Here is a 22,275-nt window from a genome sequence, read left to right as displayed (position 1 = left end):
CAGTACAGTACAGTAGACCTACAGGCAGTACAGTACAGTAGACCTAAAGGCAGTACAGTAAAGTAGACCTACAGGCAGTACAGTAAAGTAGACCTACAGGCAGTACAATACAGTAGATCTACAGGCAGTACAGTACAGTAGACCTACAGGCAGTACAGTACAGTAGACCTAAAGGCAGTACAGTAAAGTAGACCTACAGGCAGTACAGTACAGTAGACCTACAGGCAGTACAATACAGTGGACCTACAGGCAGTACAGTACAGTATATCTACAGGCAGTACAATGCAGTAGGCCTACAGGCAGTACAGTAAAGTAGACCTACAGGCAGTACAGTACAGTAGACTTACAGGCAGTACAGTACAGTAGACCTACAGGCAGTACAATACAGTATATCTACAGGCAGTACAATACAGTAGATCTACAGGCAATATAGTAGAGTAGACCTACAGGCAGTACAGTACAGTAGACCTACAGGCAGTACAGTACAGTAGACCTAAAGGCAGTACAGTAAAGTAGACCTACAGGCAGTACAATTCAGTAGATCTACAGGCAGTACAGTACATTAGACCTAAAGGCAGTACAGTAAAGTAGACCTACAGGCAGTACAGTACAGTAGACCTACAGGCAGTACAATACAGTAGACCTACAGGCAGTACAGTACAGTATATCTACAGGCAGTACAATACAGTAGGCCTACAGGCAGTACAGTAAAGTAGACCTACAGGCAGTACAGTACAGTAGACCTACAGGCAGTACAATACAGTAGACCTACAGGCAGTACTTTACAGTAGACCTACAGGCAGTACAATACAGTAGACATACAGACAGTACAGTACAGTAGACCTACAGGCAGTACAGTACAGTAGACCTACAGGCAGTACAGTGCAGTAGACCTACAGGCAGTACAATACAGTAGACCTACAGGCAGTACAGTGCAGTAGACCTAAAGGCAGTACAATACAGTAGACCTACAGGCAGTACAGTGCAGTAGACCTACATGCAGCACAATACAGTAGACCCGGGTAGTATAGTTATATTATATAGAACAAACTTGTCCCCCTTACATGTAAAATAAGTATTAACGTCAGTTCTACTCATTACATTTTTATTTGGCACGCTCCACAGCGTTTGCCTATTGACCTTGGCCCCGGTCCACCCCACATTGAGAACAGGAGCCTGTCATCATGGACACCAAATTGCCCTTACTGTGTCAATACATGTTATTACAATGCCTACAGGTGGTTTTGTACATTGTACTTTATTCATCTGTTGAACACAAACATAATGAAACTTAATAATTCATCTTAGATTCACTTCACGTGTTCCATTTCTTACTCATAACAAAACGTGCATTTCTGTTGGCTGCAACTTTACAAGCCCGCCGTTCACGCTTGTACTTTCAGTTTTGTTGTGACTCAGCATGTCTGCTATTGGCTGTGCTTACACAAATTAAGTACGTTTCTCACATTTCTGGCAGTAAGAGCACTTTTGTTTCCGCCACATAGCTTGTCAGCACGGAAAGTTGTAAAGTCTCCACATTCACTTTAACTACCAGATCCTGCTCTGTTAAACAACTTGCTGGTAAGTTTACCTTCCTGTTCTGCAGTCTTTAAACGGTATGTTGTGTGAGATATGGCTGCTCCCGCTCTTTTGAAAACCACCAGTTGTTCGTCTAGTTTACGGGACTCTAGACTTCACTCATTTCCCTCACCAAACCAGAACTGCTTGTACTTTCTCATACTTCCACAGTTACAGCTTATCAACAAAAGTCTAGATGTTGTACAGTTTGTAATGGCATGAGTTGTTGCTTAAAGGAAAGATTCACCCCCCCTCCTCCATTTGTTTTTACACTGCTTCTACCCGCTGTCTATTATCTATGCATAGTGACTTTACCCCAACCTACATGTACAAATTAACTCGACTAACCTGTACATCCGCACATTGACTGCATATATACCCCCTGTATAGAGCCTCGTTATTGTTATTTTGTTTGTGTTTGTTCATTATTTTTTACTTTAGTTTAATTGGTAAATATTTTCTTAACTCTTTCTTGAACTGCATTGTTGGTTAAGGGCTTGTAAGTAAGCATTTCACTGTAAGGTCTACAGCTGTTGTATTCGGCGCATGTGACAAATACAGTTTGATTTGATTTTATTTGATACGATGCAAAACTGCTTGAACGGCAGTAGTTCAGATACACATGAAAACATTAAATGATCCTAGGGAATCCATAGAACATCGCTCAGAGATGTACAAAAACAATATAACATTCAACATGGGTGAATCTTTCCTTTAAGTGTATTTTAAACAGTAATTACATCAAATATACATCAAATATACTGTATGTCTTCAATAGTGAAAGTAAAAACAACTTTAGAGCAGACTATATTACAATGAGGCCAATGGTTACATCACACAACCCTTTCAATGTTAATTATGATTATTGATAGTTTGTACTCAGGTAATATATTCTGTACAGTATTAGGATCACTTCTATGGAACCTGTTTTATTGTCACTCATCTTTGATTGCATTTTAACATAAAATAATGATGTGTTTTATGCAGGTAGTTGAGTAGTTTATCGTATGCATCATAAAGTTTGAGCCATACCTTACTGTATGCATCTCTTTTAAACATTTAGACCATGGAATTTCTGAAGTCAAAGAAGACAGACCTGTGCCTGTGGTTATCAAAAGACCCTGAGTATATCATTGAAAAGTGTGAAGATATTTTATCAGTTAAACAAGGAAAAGCTGTTTCCAACCAAGCCACTGTTCCAGCGAAGATCTGTCTTCTTTTGGATACAATCATGGAAAAGGGTGAGTGCGCATGTGTGGAGTTCCATGAGATTCTGAAGAAAGAGCAGGCACGTTATCCAGACCTTCAACAGCATTTCAGCAAGTGCACACAAGGTACAGTAGCATACAGTTTTACGTCAACATTTGTTGTGATTAAAGACATTTAATTGAAAAATACTTCATATGGTCATTATTACAAACATACACTGCCGGTCAAAAATTTTGGAACACCTACGCATTCAAGGATTTGTAGAATAATAGTGAAGACATCAAAACTATGAAATAACACATGGAATCATGTAGTAACCAAAAAAGTGTTAAACAAATCAAAAATATCTGTTATATTTGAGATTCTTCAAATAGCCACCCTTTGCCTTGATGACAGCTTTGCACACTCTTGGTATTCTCTCAACCAGCTTCACCTGGAATGCTTTTCCAAAAATCTTGAAGGAGTTTACACATACAGTATGCTGAGCACTTGTTTGCTGCTTTTCCTTCACTCTGCGGTCCGACTCATCCCAAACCAACTCAATTTGGTTGAGGTCGGGGGATTGCGGAGGCCAGGTCATCTGATGCAGAACTCCATCACTCTCCTTTTTGGTAAAATAGCCCTTACACAGCCTGGAGGTGTGTTGTGTCATTGTCCAGTTGAAAAACAAATGATAGTCGCACTAACCCCAAACAAGATGGGATGGTGTATCACTGCAGAATGCTGTGGTAGCCTTGCTGGTTAAGTGTGCCTTGAATTCTAAATACATTTCTAACAGTGTCACCAGCAAAGCACCCCCACACCATAACACCTCCTCCTCCATGCTTTACGGTGGGAAATACACATGCGGAGATCATCTGTTCACCCACACCGCATCTCACAAAGACACGGCGGTTGGAACCAAAAATCGCCAATTTGGACTCCAGACCAAAGGAATAATATCCACAGGTCTAATGTCCATCGCTCGTGTTTCTTGGCCCAAGCAAGTCTCTTCTTCTTATTGGTGTCCTTTAGTAGTGGTTTCTTTGCAGCAATTCGACCATGAAGGCCTGATTCACACAGTCCTCTCTGAACAGTTGATGTTGAGATGTGTCTGTTACATGAACTCTGTGAAGCATTTATTTGGGCTGCAATTTCTGAGGCTGGTAACTCTAATGAACTTATTCCATTCCTGTGGCGGTCCTCATGAGAGCCAGTTTCATTATAGCGCTTGATGGTTTTTGCGACTGCACTTGAAGAAGTTTTCAAAGTTCTTGAAATGTTCCGTATTGACTGACCTTCATGTCGTTTGAGCTGTTCTTGCCATAATATTTACATTACATTTACATTTTAGTCATTTAGCTGACGCTCTTATCCAGAGCAACTTACAGTTAGTGAGTGCATACATTATTTTATTTTAATTTTTTCATACTGGCCCCACGTGGGAATCGAACCCACAATCCTGGCGTTGCAAACGCCATGCTCTACCAACTGAGCCTGCCTGCCGGCCATTCCCTCCCCTACCCTGGGCCAATTGTGCACCGCCCCATGGGTCTCCCGGTCACGGCCGGCTACGACAGAGCCTGGATTCGAACCAGGATCTCTAGTGGCGCAGTGCCTTAGACCACTGCGCCACTCGGGAGACCTTGGACTTGGTCTTTTACCAAATAAGGCTATCTTCTGTATACCCCCCTACCTTGTCTCAACACAACTGATTGGCTCAAACGCATTAAGACGGAAATAAATTCCACAAATTAACTTTTAAGGTACACCTGTTATTTGAAATGCATTCCAGGTGACTACCTCATGAAGCTGGTTGAGAGAATGCCAAGAGTGTGCAAAGCTGTCATCAAAGCAAAGGGTGGCTATTTGAAGAATCTCAAATATAAAATATATTTATACACTTTTTTGGTTACTACATGATTCCATATGTGTTACTTCATTGTTCTGATGTCTTCGCTATTATTCCACAATGTAGAAAATAGCAAAAATATAGAAACACCCTTGAATGAGTAGGTGTTCTAAAACTTTTGACTGGTAGTGTACATTTAACATTTTTGTCATTTAGCAGACACTTACCCAGAGTGACTTACGGGTTCAATTAGGGTTAAGTGCCTTGCTCAAGGGCACATCGATTGTTCACCTAGTCGGCTCAGAGATTTGAAGCAGAGACCTTTCGGTTACTGGCTCAATGCTCTTAACCGCTAGGCTTTTAAATATGTGCTATTATAAACATACATACATACACTGAGTGTACAAAACATTAAGAACGCCTTCCTATTATTGAGTTGCCCTCATTTCCTCGTCGCATGGACTCTACAAGGTGTCAAAAGCGTTCCACAGGGATGCTGGCCCATGGTGACTCCAATGCTTTCCACAGTTGTGTCAAGATGGCTGGATGTCCTTTGGTTGGTGGACCATACTTGATACACACGGGAAACCGTTGAGTGTGAAAAACCCAGCAGCGTTGCAGTTCTTGACACAAACCGCTGCGCCTGGCACCTACAGTAATACCCCATTCAAATGCACTTAAGTCTTTTGTCATACACAATCCATGTCTCAATTGTCTCAAGGCTTAAAAATCCTTCCTTAACCTGTCTCCTCCCCTTCATCTACACTGATTGAAGTAGATTTAACAGGTGACATCAATAAGGGATCATAGCTTTCACCTGGATTCACCTAGTCAGTCTTTGACATGGAAAGAGCAGGTGTCTTTAATGTGTTGTACACTCAGTGTATGTGTGTTAGTATACATACTATCAAATATAATGGTCAGGTTTGCCAGGTTAAAGGCTGCAAGGTCATGCAATACAAAAGGTCATCATCTAACAAGGCAATAACACATTTGTTTTGAAGTGTCATCCAGCCCAACGGTGTATGCTGATTGCAACAGCACTGTTGATATGCGAAAAGTGACCAAAGTCCGAACTAAAAAGGACTTGATCATGCATAAAACTTTTCAATCAGGAGGGATGAATCTGTCTGGTGAGTGCTACCATGAATAAGCTAACATGGTCATTCTAATAAAGTTGTGTTGCTTACTAACAGATAGCACCAGAAGAAGAACATAAGACAATTGTACAGTTACTTGGACACAAAATGTCTCTTTCAGGAAGTAACCAAGGCCAAACACAACCACGTGCAGATGTGGTTGCAACCAATAACAGCCATGTATCTGCTGAAGTGATAAAAGATTGTGAAGTCGGTGGCAACCTGGATATGTCTTGGACACAGACCCCAGCTCCAGCCCCAGTCCGACAAGCCTCACAGTGTCCAGGTAAACTATCTCAACCTGATCTGTAGCTGTGTTAGAGAGCGGGGGCCTCATTTATAACTGTTGCGGTAACTGTTTACTCTAAATATCTGCGCCATTTCTGAAAAGACCGCGCACGCACAAAAAATATTGAGATTTATGAACTTGGCGTTCGCCAGACATACGCATGTTTCCCGTTATCAATCAGATCAGTCGTAAACTGTGCCGGAGGGAACGAGCATTAGAACTCCGCCCATCACTCACCTTTTATGGTGACAATAACGGCCTTATTTTCTGTATACTTTGGAAGCATCGGAATTAGTCCAAAACAGTATCTAAAGGAAATAGAATTGGCGAACATGATCAAATGTTTTTGGGGGTGTTGGCAGAATGTTTTATTCTGCAGTGACCTTTGATGTAGCATATCTGACCGTCTCTGCCATTTTCTGAAAGACAAAAAACTATTGCAAATTTGTGTGGAGCTGTAAACAGATCGTTTAATTCAATAGTGTTTTGCAATTATTTATTTTCCGAACATAGATATTGTCTACTTGGAAAAAATTCTAAATATAGGCCTACTTAGTGTACACACTTCTGTTCACCTGTTAAATTCTACTGTATAAACCGTGTTCCCTTTCGGATGCATAGAGCAAAAACTAGAAGTTATAATAGCCTATCTAATGGTCCCAATTAAATGAGCAATCTGGTCTCAGAGCACGTCATATTATTTTGTACATAAATCAGAGGCACTCCATTTAGTATATGTTACCTTCGGTATTGTATGTATTATTTTATGGATGTCCATCACCCATTTTGTTTGATATGTTACGAATTTCAATTCGTATTATATGTTATGAATTTTCAAAATGTACAATATGTTATGAATTTTCTAAAAGTACTATATGCTATGAATATGCAAAATGTATGATTTTTGACGAATTCTAGCTAGGTGGCTAATGTTATCTAGGCTAGGGGTTAGGGTTAAGGTTAGGGTTAAGTTTAGGAGTTAGGCTAAAGGGTTACGTTAGGGGAAGGGTTGGCTAAAAGGGTTAAGGTTAGTGTTAGGGGAAGGGTTAACTAAAAGGGTTAAGATTAAGCGAAGGGTTTGCTAACATGTTCAGTATTTGCAAAGTTGCTAAAAAGTAGTAAGTGGTTGAGAAGTTGCTAAAATGCTAAAGTTGTTCGTGATGAGATTAGAACTCACAACCTTGGGTTGCTAGTAGTTTGTGATATACGTCCACCAGTCCACCCTGACCAACCACCCTACTGTCATATGTAACCATACCAAATGTAACATATCATACTAATATGAGTATTCCAGATGTACATTTACTATGTTACGTCTAGTCTATGAGACCAGGTTGCAATTAGAGATGGGCATGGTCATTTGTTGTATGGCTACTTCGGAAATAAGAATTCATCATGACCAGAAAAGGTGAGGAATGTATTATGTAATTGTTATGATATTTGCATTATGTATGTTTATAAATGAAACATTCTCTACTCGAGAAATTTCAAAATACAGTATTCAGACGTATTCAGACTTAGTCTACAAAAGTCAATGGAAAAGGTGAACCGTTTGGTCTAACGTTAAACTGCGCTTCGGATCACATAGACCTACAGTGGCTTGCAAAAGTATTCACCACCCTTGGCATTTTTCCTATTTTGTTGCCTTACAACCTGGAATTAAAATAGATTTTGGGGGGGTTTGTATCATTTGATTTACACAACATACCTACCACTTTGAAGATGCAAAATATTTTTTATTGTGCAACAAACAAGAAATATGACCAAAACAATACAGAAAACTTGAGCATGCATAACTATTCACCCCACCAAAGTCAATACTTTGTAGAGCCACCTTTTGCAGCAATTACAGCTGCAAGTCTCTTGCGTTATGTCTCTATAATCTTGGCACATCTAGCCACTGGGATTTTTGCCCATTCTTCAAGGCAAAACTGCTCCAGCTCCTTCAAGTTGGATGGGTTCCGCTGGTGTACAGCAATCTTTAAGTCATACCACAGATTCTCAATTGGATTGAGGTCTGGGATTTGACTAGGACATTCCTAGACATTTAAATGTTTCCCCTTAAACCACTCGAGTGTTGCTTTAGCAGTATGCTTAGGGTCATTGTCCTGCTGGAAGGTGAACCTCCGTCCCAGTCTCAAATCTCTGGAAAACTGAAACAGGTTTCCCTCAAGAATTTCCCTGTATTTAGCGGCATCCATCATTCCTTCAATTCTGACCAGTTTCCCAGTCCCTGCCGATGAAAAACATCGCCACTGCATGATGCTGCCACCACCATGCTTCACTGTGGGGATGGTGTTCTCGGGGTGATGAGAGGTGTTGGGATTGCGCCATACATAGCGTTTTCCTTGATGGCCAAAAAGCTCCATTTTAGTCTCATCTGACCAGAGTATCTTCTTCCATATGTTTGGGGAATCTCTCACATGCCTTTTGGCGAACACCAAATGTGTTTGCTTATTTATTCTTTAAGCAATAGCTTTTTTCTGGCCACTCTTCCATAAAACCCAGCTCTGTGGCGTGTCCGGCTTAAAGTGGTCCTATGGACAGACACTCCAATCTCCGCTGTTGAGCTTTGCAGCTCCTTCAGGGTTATCTTTGGTCTCTTTGTTGTCTCTCTGATTAATGCCCTCCTTGCCTGGTCTGTGAGTTTTGGTGGGCGGCCCTCTCTTGGCAGGTTTGTTGTGGTGCCATATTCTTTCCATTTTTTAATAATGGATTTAATGGTGCTCCATGGGATGTTCAAAGTTTCTGATATTTTTTTATAACCCAACCCTGATCTGTTCTTCTCCACAACTTTGTCCCTGACCTGTTTGGAGAGCTCCTTGGTTTTCATGGTGCCGCTTTTTGGTGGTGCTCCTTGCTTAGTGGTGTTGCAGACTCTGGGGCCTTTCAGAACAGGTGTATATATACTGAGATCATGTGACACTTAGACTGCACACAGGTGGACTTTATTTAACTAATTATGTGACTTCTGAAGGTAATTGGTTGCACCAAATCTTATTTAGGGGCTTCATAGCAAAGGGGGTGAATACATATGCACGCACCACTTTTCCTTTATTTATTTTTTAGAATTTTTGAAACAAGTTATCTTTTTCATTTCACTTCACCTATTTGGACTGTTACATATAAATCCATGTAAATTACAGGTTGTAATGCAATAAAGTAGGAAAAACACCAAGGGGGATGAATACTTTTGCAAGGCACTGTAAATACTACTGTGAAGTGGGTCCAATTAAATGAGAGATGGGACGAATGGTAGCCTATCCTAACTTCTAGGTCTGTAGGCTATTTCACCAGTATGAAACCATCACAGTCAGAAAAGGTGAGGAATGTATTCTCCAATGATCATGGAAATGAAATAAATAATAGGAAATAGAAGCCTATTTCTATAATTATTTTAGAATGAAAAGATAAAATAAATAGATTTTAGCCGTTGTCACTAAAGGCAAATGATTGCATCTTGTTATTTTATTTAGCTACCTGTTCTTATGTTCTGAATAAGAGCGTCGTCATATATTCCTGCACAAGGCTACTGTTGCCTTTTTGCAATGCAAGACTTCAACCACTTGAAACTGTGCTTACACATGGTTTGAAGTTTGATAAACACATTCTAAGTTCAAGTTCAGTTTTTATAAATGGCCATTTCTGTGTGAAAATTGGCGCACACCAAGTTTGGGGCATATTTTGTGTGTACAAAACTTTTATAAATGAGGCCCCAGGAAAACTTTTACAAATAAGTTCAGTGCACAGACATTTAAAAGTTGTTTTCAATCATGCATTTGAATTTGAAGTACAATTATTGCCACTCAATGTCTTTCAGTGCCATCAAAGAAAACGTCAGTGCAATAGTTGTTTATTAGTGGCTTTTCACATTTGTTAATTTACTGTTTTCTCAATATCTCCCTCTCTTCTTCAGGACCGTCAGAGCCAAAGAAGACCAAATTCACCAAGCCACCTCTTCCATTGCAGGTAGATAAATATTTGATGTGCATCTCTCAACACCGTACAACATTGTTCATACATTGTAATTGTACAATTACTAGATTTACTTATTTGTTTTATTTTCTATTTATCTTTTTTTATTATTGAGACAATTCAGGACAATTCCTTTTTGGGAAATAATTACTTCTATTTGTAAGAAATTCTAAAAACAATATGAACGCTGTTTTGATTATTTGGATCTTGTTTCTGGACATTCCAAAGATAAAATGTAAGATGAAATCTGAAGATATACTGCTGCTTTGCATTTATATGAGAGGTTGTTGCTTAACCCTATTTACAATTTTAACTTCCAAGAAGAGGTTCAATAAATAAAATATCCGTAGGCATATACACTTAAGAGTTGGACTTTTACAGACATCAAAGTAAAAATACATACAGTTGAAGTCGGAAAATTACATACACCTTAGCCAAATACATTTAAACTCAGTTTTCACAATTCCTGACATTTAATCCTAGAAAAAATTCCCTGTCTTAGGTCAATTAGGATCACTACTTTATTTTAAGAATGTGAAATGTCCGAATAATAGTAGAGAGAAGGATTTATTTCAGCTTTTATTTCTTTCATCACATTCCCAGTGGGTCAGAAGTTTACATACACTCAATTAGTATTTGGTAGCATTGCCTTTAAATTGTTTAACTTGTTTCAAACGTTTCGGGTAGCCTTCCACAAGCTTCATACAATAAGTTGGGTGAATTTTGGCCCATTCCTCCTGACAGAGCTGGTGTAACTGAATCAGGTTTGTAGGCCTCCTTGTTCGCACACGCTTTTTCAGTTCTGCCCACACATTTTCTATAGGTTTGATGTCAGGGCTTTGTGATGGCCACTCCAATACCTTGACTTTGTTGTCCTTAAGCCATTTGCCACAACTTTGGAAGTATGCTTGGGGTCGTTGTCCATTTGAAAGACCCATTTGCCACCAAGCTTTAACGTCCTGACTGATGTCTTGAGATGTTGCTTCAATATATCCACATAATTTTCCTTCCTCATGATGCCATCTATTTTGTGAAGTGCACCAGTCCCTCCTGCAGCAAAGCACCCCCACTGCATGATGCTGCTACCCCCATGCTTCATGGTTGTGATGGTGTTCTACGGCTTGCAAGCAATCCCCTTTTTCCTCCAAACATAACGATTGTCATTATGGGCAAACAGTTCTATTTTTGTTTCATCAGACCAGAGGACATTTCTCCAAAAAGTACGATCTTTGTCCCCATGTGCAGTTGCAAACCATAGTCTGGTTTTTCTATGGCGGTTTTGGAGCAGTGGCTTCTTCCTTGCTGAGCGGCCTTTCAGGTTATGTCGATATAGGACTCGTTTTACTGTGGATATATATACTTTTGTACCTGTTTCCTCCAGGATCTTCACAAGGTCCTTTTCCTGTTCTGGGATTGACTTGCACTTTTCGCTCCAAAGTACGATCATCTCTAGGAGACAGAACGTTTCTCCTTCCTGAGCGGTATGACGGCCGTGTGGTCACATGGTGTTTATACTTGCGTACTATTGTTTGTGCAGATGAATGTGGTACCTTCAGGTGTTTGGAAATTGCTCCCAAGGATGAATCAGACTTGTGGAGTTCTACAATTATTTTTCTGAGGTCTTGGCTGATTTAGTTTGATCTTCCCATGATGTCAAGCAAAGAGGCACTGAGTTTGAAGGTAGGCCTTGAAATACATCCACAGGTACACCTCCAATTGATTCAAGTGATGTCATCAGTGATCAGAAGCTTCTAAAGCCATGACATCATTTTCTGGAATTTTCCAAGATGTTTAAAGGCACAGTCAACTTAGTGTATGTAATCTTCTGACCCACTGGAATTGTGATACAGTGAATTATAAGTAAAATAATCTGTCTGTAAACAATTGTTGGAAAAATTACTTGTGTCATGCACAAAGTAGATGTCCTAACCGACTTGCCAAAACTGTAGTTTGTTAACAAGACATTTGTGGAGTGGTTGAAAAACAAGTTTTAATGACTCCAACCTAAGTGTATGTAAACTTCTGACTTCAACTGTAGTTACTACAGTAATTACCTCAACTTGTGCAATGAAGATGTTGAGTTCTACTTGTATGTGGAAATCTTGCATATTCCACCAACAAATTCAATGTATTACAATTTTCTCAAGGTGACCATTTTAGCAGTATGCTGTGAGTATAAATGAAGGTGATTTGTGGGCATTCTTTTTCTATTCTGTATTATTGCTTTTTGGAACCATTGCTAATTAGGAAGGCTATGGGTTTTATCCTATACCAATGTGAACACATGAATAAATATTTGCTGTAGTTTACACTCATTGTTGGACTCTGTCTTACTGAGACATCCACTGGCAGGGGACACCCCCACCCACCCAAATTGGCAAGTTGTTTGCAACTAAACGTCTCATTATCTAAACATAGCTCATATTTGCATATAGTACACTGCCGAGCCATGTACAGTATTTAAAGACTTGGGCCAATGCGGTTTCTGCGTTAAGACGCATTTGCATGACACTTCATCATTCTATGGCAGCCATGTTAGCTCTCTATAAACGTTACATGGGGACTATTTAAACAACGCTATGTAACTGAATGTCTAGAACAATATTCTAAAAGTTGACCTCTCTAAAGGCCTTTTCACACTGCAATGTTCTTAACCCCCAGGCTATCTTAGCCCCAGGTTAGACTAGCCCCGGGCTAGTTTAGCCTGTGTTCACACAAGCATTTGTTAACCCTGGGCTAAGCTACAGACCTGGACTAAGGATTCCCACTCGTATTCCTAAGCCCTGGGCTAACAGACAAACACAACATATGACCAATATTCTATCTCTGACACTTCAGATGGAAGGATGAAATAGTATGAATTTACTTAACGACGTGCAGAACACATTACAGGCATCACCAGCATATGTAAATGAAGTGACAGTGTAGCTTTTGTGAATGGACAGTGAGAATTCTAGGTGTTGTTCTTGACCCTGTTTCACACTGCCTGTGTTTCTGGGGCTAGTCAGGTCATTCCTGCCTTCTCCGTCTCCAGGAAATATCACTTCTTATTTAGTGTAAAATGTGGATTCCAAAAGGCTTTAAATATAAGGTCACGTGTCCTGTACATTAAAAACACAAAAATATGAATCTTGAAAGGGAATAAATGTTATGCATTTTGAACTCTTTTTTTCAGTCGATTTAGGCATTTTTGCCATATCCCCCGTTATAATTCATCAACTTCCACGATAAATATTAGCCATAAAATAATAAAATATTTAAAATCATTTTTTCTATACTCCTAGTTAAATTATCTCTCATCAATAACGTTTTTTTCAGGATTATTGCATTTATTATTATTTTATTTAAGATTTTCTGTGTCCCTGATATCACTTTCCACCCTGTTAGTTTGTTGTAATTGTCCATTTAAGAAAACAACCCCTTCCTACAATGACACCACATTCAGGAAGTGTCATTATTTATTTGGTGGGAAAACAATGGTGCAAAGCTGCATAAATATAAACACTCAGTTGTATCTATTTGTCCATGTTCCATGTTGTTAGTCTGTATGTCCCACTCATAAATGTCCACCGTGTTAACTAAATTATAGAGAAACTTTACCAAAATATCCAAATGTTAAATTACTTGTATGTTTGATAGAGAAGTTAAAATCCTGTTCAAGTGTTCACCATTATGCAAGCTGAATATTGCTCACTCACAGAACTATGGCTAATGTAGGCTCCAAACGTCTACCCTGTTAGGTTCCACCCTGTTAGGAGGGGCCAGCTAACTCTGGGTTAAGGCTGCTGCTAGCCCAAGTTAGAATGTGCAAGTGTGCGTGAACACTCGCTTAGCCCCGGTCTAAGGTGCAGTGTGAACGCGCCATAAATATATGGCTCTGCTACACTACAGTATGTCCATCAGGCATCACCCATATGACCCTCATAACCTGTGAACACAAAATATCAGAAAACGCTCTAATCTTGCTTCAATATTAAGTCAAGTAAAGAAAAAAGAATCCTAATAAAACTGGATACAATGACGTCATGAATGTGTCTAGATATTGCACTGACAAAGAGCTTAGTCTCACCCATAAGCCAATCTGTTGCCATTATATTTGAAACGGTTAACTTATTTGCAATCATGTACTTCTGCATGGCTAAGGTTTTGACTGTACATCTTTGCTATTAGCTATAAGTCCTTCCTGAACAAGGAGGAGCATATATTACTAAAGTGAAAGTTAATCACTAGTCAGCCTCAGCCATTTTCTGCCTGCCACGGTTGAACGTTTTCAAGTCGACTGTTAGAATAAACACTTAAAGTTTGTAGTTTATTCCACATCCTGTACTGAGACATGGCTAATCATGAAGTAAGTTATTTTCCTTCTTCTGTGTCCTTGTGGTAAGCTATTATCCTATTCTGCGTCCTAGTAGTAAGTTATTATCCTATTCTGCGTCCTAGTAGTAAGTTATTATCCTATTCTGCGTCCTAGTAGTAAGTTATTTTCCTTCTTCTGCGTCCTAGTAGTAAGTTATTATCCTCTTCTGCGTCCTAGTAGTAAGTTATTATCCTATTCTGCGTCCTAGTAGTAAGTTATTTTCCTTCTTCTGTGTCCTAGTAGTAAGTTATTTTCCTTCTTCTGCGTCCTAGTAGTAAGTTATTTTCCTTCTTCTGCGTCCTAGTAGTAAGTTATTATCCTATTCTGCGTCCTAGTAGTAAGTTATTATCCTCTTCTGCGTCCTAGTAGTAAGTTATTATCCTCTTCTGCGTCCTAGTAGTAAGTTATTATCCTCTTCTGCGTCCTAGTAGTAAGTTATTATCCTATTCTGCGTCCTAGTAGTAAGTTATTTCCCTTCTTCTGCGTCCTAGTAGTAAGTTATTATCCTCTTCTGCGTCCTAGTAGTAAGTTATTATCCTATTCTGCGTCCTAGTAGTAAGTTATTTTCCTTCTTCTGTGTCCTAGTAGTAAGTTATTTTCCTTCTTCTGCGTCCTAGTAGTAAGTTATTTTCCTTCTTCTGCGTCCTAGTAGTAAGTTATTATCCTATTCTGCGTCCTAGTAGTAAGTTATTATCCTATTCTGCGTCCTAGTAGTAAGTTATTTTCCTTCTTCTGCGTCCTAGTAGTAAGTTATTTTCCTTCTTCTGCGTCCTAGTAGTAAGTTATTTTCCTTCTTCTGCGTCCTAGTAGTAAGTTATTATCCTCTTCTGCGTCCTAGTAGTAAGTTATTATCCTCTTCTGCGTCCTAGTAGTAAGTTATTATCCTCTTCTGCGTCCTAGTAGTAAGTTATTATCCTCTTCTGCGTCCTAGTAGTAAGTTATTATCCTCTTCTGCGTCCTAGTAGTAAGTTTTTATCCTATTCTGCGTCCTAGTAGTAAGTTATTTTCCTTCTTCTGTGTCCTAGTAGTAAGTTATTTTCCTTCTTCTGCGTCCTAGTAGTAAGTTATGTTCCTTCTTTTGCGTCCTAGTAGTAAGTTATTATCCTATTCTGCGTCCTAGTAGTAAGTTATTATCCTATTCTGCGTCCTAGTAGTAAGTTATTTTCCTTCTTCTGCGTCCTAGTAGTAAGTTATTTTCCTTCTTCTGCGTCCTAGTAGTAAGTTATTTTCCTTCTTCTGCGTCCTAGTAGTAAGTTATTATCCTATTCTGCGTCCTAGTAGTAAGTTATTATCCTATTCTGCGTCCTAGTAGTAAGTTATTTTCCTTCTTCTGCGTCCTAGTAGTAAGTTATTTTCCTTCTTCTGCGTCCTAGTAGTAAGTTATTTTCCTTCTTCTGCGTCCTAGTAGTAAGTTATTTTCCTTCTTCTGCGTCCTAGTAGTAAGTTATTATCCTCTTCTGCGTCCTAGTAGTAAGTTATTATCCTCTTCTGCGTCCTAGTAGTAAGTTATTATCCTCTTCTGCGTCCTAGTAGTAAGTTATTATCCTCTTCTGCGTCCTAGTAGTAAGTTATTATCCTCTTCTGCGTCCTAGTAGTAAGTTTTTATCCTATTCTGCGTCCTAGTAGTAAGTTATTTTCCTTCTTCTGTGTCCTAGTAGTAAGTTATTTTCCTTCTTCTGCGTCCTAGTAGTAAGTTATGTTCCTTCTTTTGCGTCCTAGTAGTAAGTTATTATCCTATTCTGCGTCCTAGTAGTAAGTTATTATCCTATTCTGCGTCCTAGTAGTAAGTTATTTTCCTTCTTCTGCGTCCTAGTAGTAAGTTATTTTCCTTCTTCTGCGTCCTAGTAGTAAGTTATTTTCCTTCTTCTGCGTCCTAGTAGTAAGTTATTATCCTATTCTGCGTCCTAGTAGTAAGTTATTATCCTATTCTGCGTCCTAGTAGTAAGTTATTTTCCTTCTTCTGCGTCCTAGTAGTAAGTTATTTTCCTTCTTCTGCGTCCTAGTAGTAAGTTATTTTCCTTCTTCTGCGTCCTAGTAGTAAGTTATTATCCTCTTCTGCGTCCTAGTAGTAAGTTATTATCCTCTTCTGCGTCCTAGTAGTAAGTTATTATCCTCTTCTGCGTCCTAGTAGTAAGTTATTATCCTATTCTGCGTCCTAGTAGTAAGTTATTTTCCTTCTTCTGCGTCCTAGTAGTAAGTTATTTTCCTTCTTCTGCGTCCTAGTAGTAAGTTATTTTCCTTCTTCTGCGTCCTAGTAGTAAGTTATGTTCCTTCTTTTGCGTCCTAGTAGTAAGTTATTATCCTATTCTGCGTCCTAGTAGTAAGTTATTATCCTATTCTGCGTCCTAGTAGTAAGTTATTTTCCTTCTTCTGCGTCCTAGTAGTAAGTTATTTTCCTTCTTCTGCGTCCTAGTAGTAAGTTATTTTCCTTCTTCTGCGTCCTAGTAGTAAGTTATTATCCTCTTCTGCGTCCTAGTAGTAAGTTATTTTCCTCTTCAGCATCCTAGTAGTAAGTTATTATCCTATTCTGCGTCCTAGTAGTAAGTTATTATCCTATTCTGCGTCCTAGTAGTAAGTTATTTTCCTTCTTCTGCGTCCTAGTAGTAAGTTATTTTCCTTTTTCTGCGTCCTAGTAGTAAGTTATTTTCCTTCTTCTGCGTCCTAGTAGTAAGTTATTATCCTATTCTGCGTCCTAGTAGTAAGTTATTATCCTATTCTGCGTCCTAGTAGTAAGTTATTTTCCTTCTTCTGCGTCCTAGTAGTAAGTTATTTTCCTTCTTCTGCGTCCTAGTAGTAAGTTATTTTCCTTCTTCTGCGTCCTAGTAGTAAATTATTATCCTCTTCTGCGTCCTAGTAGTAAGTTATTATCCTCTTCTGCGTCCTAGTAGTAAGTTATTATCCTCTTCTGCGTCCTAGTAGTAAGTTTTTATCCTATTCTGCGTCCTAGTAGTAAGTTATTTTCCTTCTTCTGTGTCCTAGTAGTAAGTTATTTTTCTTCTTCTGCGTCCTAGTAGTAAGTTATGTTCCTTCTTTTGCGTCCTAGTAGTAAGTTATTATCCTATTCTGCGTCCTAGTAGTAAGTTATTATCCTATTCTGCGTCCTAGTAGTAAGTTATTTTCCTTCTTCTGCGTCCTAGTAGTAAGTTATTTTCCTTCTTCTGCGTCCTAGTAGTAAGTTATTTTCCTTCTTCTGCGTCCTAGTAGTAAGTTATTTTCCTCTTCTGCGTCCTAGTAGTAAGTTATTTTCCTTCTTCTGCGTCCTAGTAGTAAGTTATTTTCCTTCTTCTGCGTCCTAGTAGTAAGTTATTTTCCTTCTTCTGCGTCCTAGTAGTAAGTTATTTTCCTCTTCAGCGTCTGTAACTAAGAGGAAGTCAAAGGGCTAGTTGACCCAAATCACTATATTACACCGTGGTTTCCTTTGTCACGATCGTCTTGACGAGAAGGAGTGGACCAAGGCGCAGCGTGTGAAACGAACATGACTTTAATTAGTTAAAGTACAAAACAAAACACGATCGTGAAGTCCACAGTAACACTGACTGAACACGGAACAAAAAACCACAAACACAAGGTGAAAACAGACAGCTGACACTCGTTACCTCTGATTGGGAGTCACTCATCCAAACAAAGAAATACAACACATAGAACAACCCAACCAAACAAAACACAACGAAACGAACACACCCTGGCTCAACATACAAAGTCCCGGAGCCAGAGCGTGACAGTATCCCCCCCTAAAGGCGCGGACTGCGACCGCGCCTCAACACCCCAAACAGGGGAGGGCTGGGTGGGCATTCTCCTCGGAGGCGGCTCCGGCTCCGGGCTTGACCACCACCCTTCCACAATCCCCCCGTAGCGCCCCCGGTCCGGTCTGACCCCGCTGGCTGGATCTGGACCGGACATCGACGGAGCGGATTGCTCAAGCTCCTTAGTGGAGCAGCTGCCCGGTACCTGATCAGGCACCGGACTGATGACGCGCACCCCTGGCTTAGCGCGTGAGGCAGGAACTGACCGGACCTGGCTGACGATGCGAACCCCTGGCTTGGTGCGTGAAGCAGCAACGGACCGGACCGGGCTGACGATATGCACCCCTGGCTTGGTGCGTGGAGCCGGAACGGGCCTCACCGGACTGACGACTCGCATCCCTGGCTTGGTGCGAGTAGCAGGAACGGGCTGGACCAGGCTGACGACTCGCACCCCTGGCTTGGTGCGAGTAGCAGGAACGGGCTGGACCAGACTGACGACTCGCATCCCTGGCTTAGTGCGACTCGCACCCCTGGTGACTCGCACCCCTGGTCTGGTGCGAGTGGCAGGAACAGGCCGGGTCGGGCTGGCGACGCACAACGTAGGCTTTGTGCGTGGAGCAGGGACAGGCCGGGCTGGGCTGGCGACGCACACCGTAGGCTTTGTGCGTGGAGCAGGGACAGGCCGGGCTGGGCTGGCGACGCACCCCGTAGGCTTGGTGCGTGGAGCAGGAACAGGCCGGGCTGGGCTGGCGACGCACACCGTAGGCTTTGTGCGTGGAGCAGGAACAGGCCGGGCTGGGCTGGCAACGCACACCGTAGGCTTTGTGCGTGGAGCAGGAACAGGCCGGGCTGGGCTAGCGACGCACACCGTAGGCTTTGTGCGTGGAGCAGGAACAGGCCGGGCTGGGCTGGCGACGCACACCGTAGGCTTTGTGCGTGGAGCAGGAACAGGCTGGGCTGGGCTGGCGACGCACACCGTAGGCTTTGTGCGTGGAGCAGGAACAGGCCGGGCTGGGCTGGCGACGCACACCGTACACTTAGTGCGGGAAGCAGGAACGAGCCGGGCCGGGCTGGCGACGTGCACCGTACACTTAGTGCGGGAAGCAGGAACGAGCCGGGCCGGGCTGGCGACGTGCACCGTACACTTAGTGCGGGAAACAGGAACGGGCCGGACCGGACTGGTGACGCACACCACTTGCTTGGTGTGAGGAGCGGGACTGGGTTTCATCATAACCTTCCGCTCCCTCAACTGTCTACCGAGTTCCTCTCGTCGTGCCTCATTTCTCACCCTTTCCCTAATCGCCTCTAATAGCTCCATCCTCTGCAACATTAACTCCTGCTCCCTCTTCGCCAGTAGCTCCCTTAACCTGGTGGCCTCCTCACCTAATCGCCCTGTGGCAGCCTCCTGCTGCCCAGTCGCCCCTGCCGTGTGCCCCCCCCTAAAAATTTTTTGGGGTTGCCTCTCGACCCTCCGACGCTGCTCCCACGTCCAGGCTGCCGATTCCTGGACACGCTGCTTGGTCCTTTTAAGGTGGGTTTTTCTGTCACGATCGTCTTGACGAGAAGGAGTGGACCAAGGCGCAGCGTGTGAAACGAACATGACTTTAATTAGTTAAAGTACAAAACAAAACACGATCGTGAAGTCCACAGTAACACTGACTGAACACGGAACAAAAACCCACAAACACAAGGTGAAAACAGACAGTCTAAATATGGCTCCCAATCAGAGACAACGAGCCAACAGCTGACACTCGTTACCTCTGATTGGGAGTCACTCATCCAAACAAAGAAATACAACACATAGAACAACCCAACCAAACAAAACACAACGAAACGAACACACCCTGGCTCAACATACAAAGTCCCGGAGCCAGAGCGTGACATCCTTACTCTGTAATTAGTTTAAAGACAGCAATCCATGCTCTGGTTTTGTGTACATGGCCACAGTCTCTTTTTATAATTTGTGGGCCAAATCCAACGAATGTCAATATCCTCAATATGAGCATTTTACACGCTTCATGTCCAAATCATTTGAAAGTACCATTGCTTGAGCGAGAGCAGACAAAAAAAATTAGACGCTTGATGGTGATTTGGACACGAAATGCAAAGACATTTTAAATTTTGGGGATATTGATTTGCATTGTTTTTGGGACACAAATGCTAATAAGAGACTATGGCTAGGTACACAAAACCAAAGCATGCTTTCTTACATTGTCCGTAAACTTCTTACAGGGTAATCACCTTGTAATTTGGGCTTAAACCTGTGTATTGTACAGGGCTGTGCACAGAGCTTTGGTGTGGGCAGGTGCTCAAACTGACAGAAGGTCAATTACTATCATACTGTGCGTATAAATATTATTTCACAGCTGAAACGTATTTTTTTTTTGCTTTTTTAGGGGCCTGCAATGCGGAAAATAACGGAAAATAAGGTGGACCTCATTGACTGGCTTCGATCAGATCCATCCTTCATTCTTCAACATCTGCATTGTAAAGGCATTATCAAAGACAGGGAGTATCAAAGCCTTATGAGTGTCCCAGAGCCAGAGGATAAAGTCATCAAACTGATTGATAAGATCCTTGGCAAAAAAGAAACAACAGGTCTCCAGTTCCTTGATACTCTCAAAGAAAGTGATGTGAATGACACCTATCCACAACTTCAGCAGTGGATAACCACCTTAGGCTTACCAGGTACTATGATCTTACATTCTACTTGACTCTGTACTCAGAGCATTATGTGGAAATGGGCGTGATGTAAAGTAATATTTTAAAAGCCTCCTGTAATGAAGTTGTCATTGGCCCTATGACCGATCTTATATTGTTATCTCCAGAGCAACAGGATAACCTCCCTCAGGATTGGCAAGCCATGCCAGCCACCAACTCTGTCCGGCGCTACCAAATCCAGCCAGGAAGCACAGAGCATGGTGAAGTCCTACGCCTGTTCCGGGCTTCTTGTCCAGGCAATACTATCATTGAGGTACCTCTTGTTCTAAAGTGACTTCCTTAGTGGTTATAACTGTAAATGTGCAGCTGTGTGTAAGCCAAGGTATTGGAGGTTATTGAATGTCTTGCCAATTACTGTAATATGTGTGTTTTTCTCCTTCCCTTAGATTGAAAGGATCCAGAACCCAAACCTGTGGAAAAACTTCCAGATCAAGAAACAAGACATCGACGGCAGGAATGATGGCATGATCAATGAGAGACGTCTTTTCCATGCAACCAGCCACACAACCATAGGTCACATCAACGACCATGGTTTCAATCGGAGCTACGCTGGGAAAAATGGTAAGATGTGCCAAAGGATAAAGTCCAAAACAGGAAAGTCTTGACTAAAGTAGAACTTTATATAACTTTTCAAGAATCCTTATATTTAGCTTGTGTTTCTCTCTTCTGTGGTAATAGTGTCAGTAATGTGTCATAATCTTTCTACAGATGCACTATATGGAAGAGGCACCTACTTCGCAGTCAATGCCAGCTACTCTGCTGATGACAAATACTCAAAACCGGATGGCGAAGGGAGGAAGTTTATGTACCTGTGTCGTGTTCTGACTGGACACTTCACACAGGGAAAAGAGGGGATGCTAGAACCTCCATTGAAAGGCGATTCAACGATTCGGCGCCATGACAGTACGACAAACGACCCATCTGATCCAACCGAGTTCGTAGTCTTCCATGACTGTCAGGCATATCCAGAGTACTTGATCACTTTCTTAGGGGTCTAGAGCAACTGTCTCAACTCAGAACCGCTCTTGGACATCCATTGTTAAAATCTAATTTTGAGACCAGCAAAAAATAACCTAAAGAAGTGATTGGTGGTAATGTTGAAAGTGTTGCACCAACGCCTTGATATTCTAGATTTAAATCTGTTATTTCCGTTGTCATCATTTAATTATTGATTTACTGTGTGTCCTATAACCTGGCAGCAATTCACATTGAGATCAAACAGATTGCACCTTTAAACAACAGTCTTATTCAAATGTTTTCAAAGGGATCATTTTTAGCTGTGCACTTATTAGGAAGGGCTGTTTTTTTTTTTTACAATGTGTCACGGTGTAGTAATGGTGTGGTGTGGAATCAGGCGCAGAAGCAGATGTACAGTCCAACAAGACTTTACTAGTGAGAGCAAAATAATCCAAAAACGGCCTGAGGCCAAACAG

General features: G+C 41.3%; 1 protein-coding gene across 3 annotated transcripts; it reads left to right on the top strand.

The window, feature by feature from the left end:
- The first annotated feature begins 1,376 nt into the window (after positions 1–1,376).
- LOC121536483 (protein mono-ADP-ribosyltransferase PARP15) lies at positions 1,377–22,095 on the top strand. 3 transcript variants are annotated; one of them, XM_041843788.2, is made up of 9 exons: positions 1,377–1,581; positions 2,642–2,912; positions 5,623–5,751; positions 5,879–6,043; positions 9,963–10,015; positions 20,518–20,809; positions 20,950–21,095; positions 21,229–21,403; positions 21,551–22,095. In XM_041843788.2, the coding sequence occupies exons 2-9, from the start codon at positions 2,645–2,647 to the stop codon at positions 21,838–21,840; spliced, it is 1,518 nt and encodes a 505-aa protein (XP_041699722.2). In that variant the 5' UTR covers positions 1,377–1,581; positions 2,642–2,644; the 3' UTR covers positions 21,841–22,095. The 3 variants fall into 3 exon arrangements, with proteins under 3 accessions (XP_041699722.2, XP_045062687.1, XP_041699723.2); XM_045206752.1 differs by having other exon boundaries at positions 2,634–2,912; XM_041843789.2 differs by lacking the exon at positions 5,623–5,751 and having other exon boundaries at positions 1,379–1,581.
- The last annotated feature ends 180 nt before the right edge of the window (positions 22,096–22,275 follow it).

This window comes from Coregonus clupeaformis, chromosome 23 (assembly GCF_020615455.1).
Source record: "Coregonus clupeaformis isolate EN_2021a chromosome 23, ASM2061545v1, whole genome shotgun sequence".
Classification (NCBI taxonomy): domain Eukaryota; kingdom Metazoa; phylum Chordata; class Actinopteri; order Salmoniformes; family Salmonidae; genus Coregonus; species Coregonus clupeaformis.
Note: the sequence above shows the minus strand (reverse complement) of the source record. Positions and strands in the feature narration are given on the sequence as shown.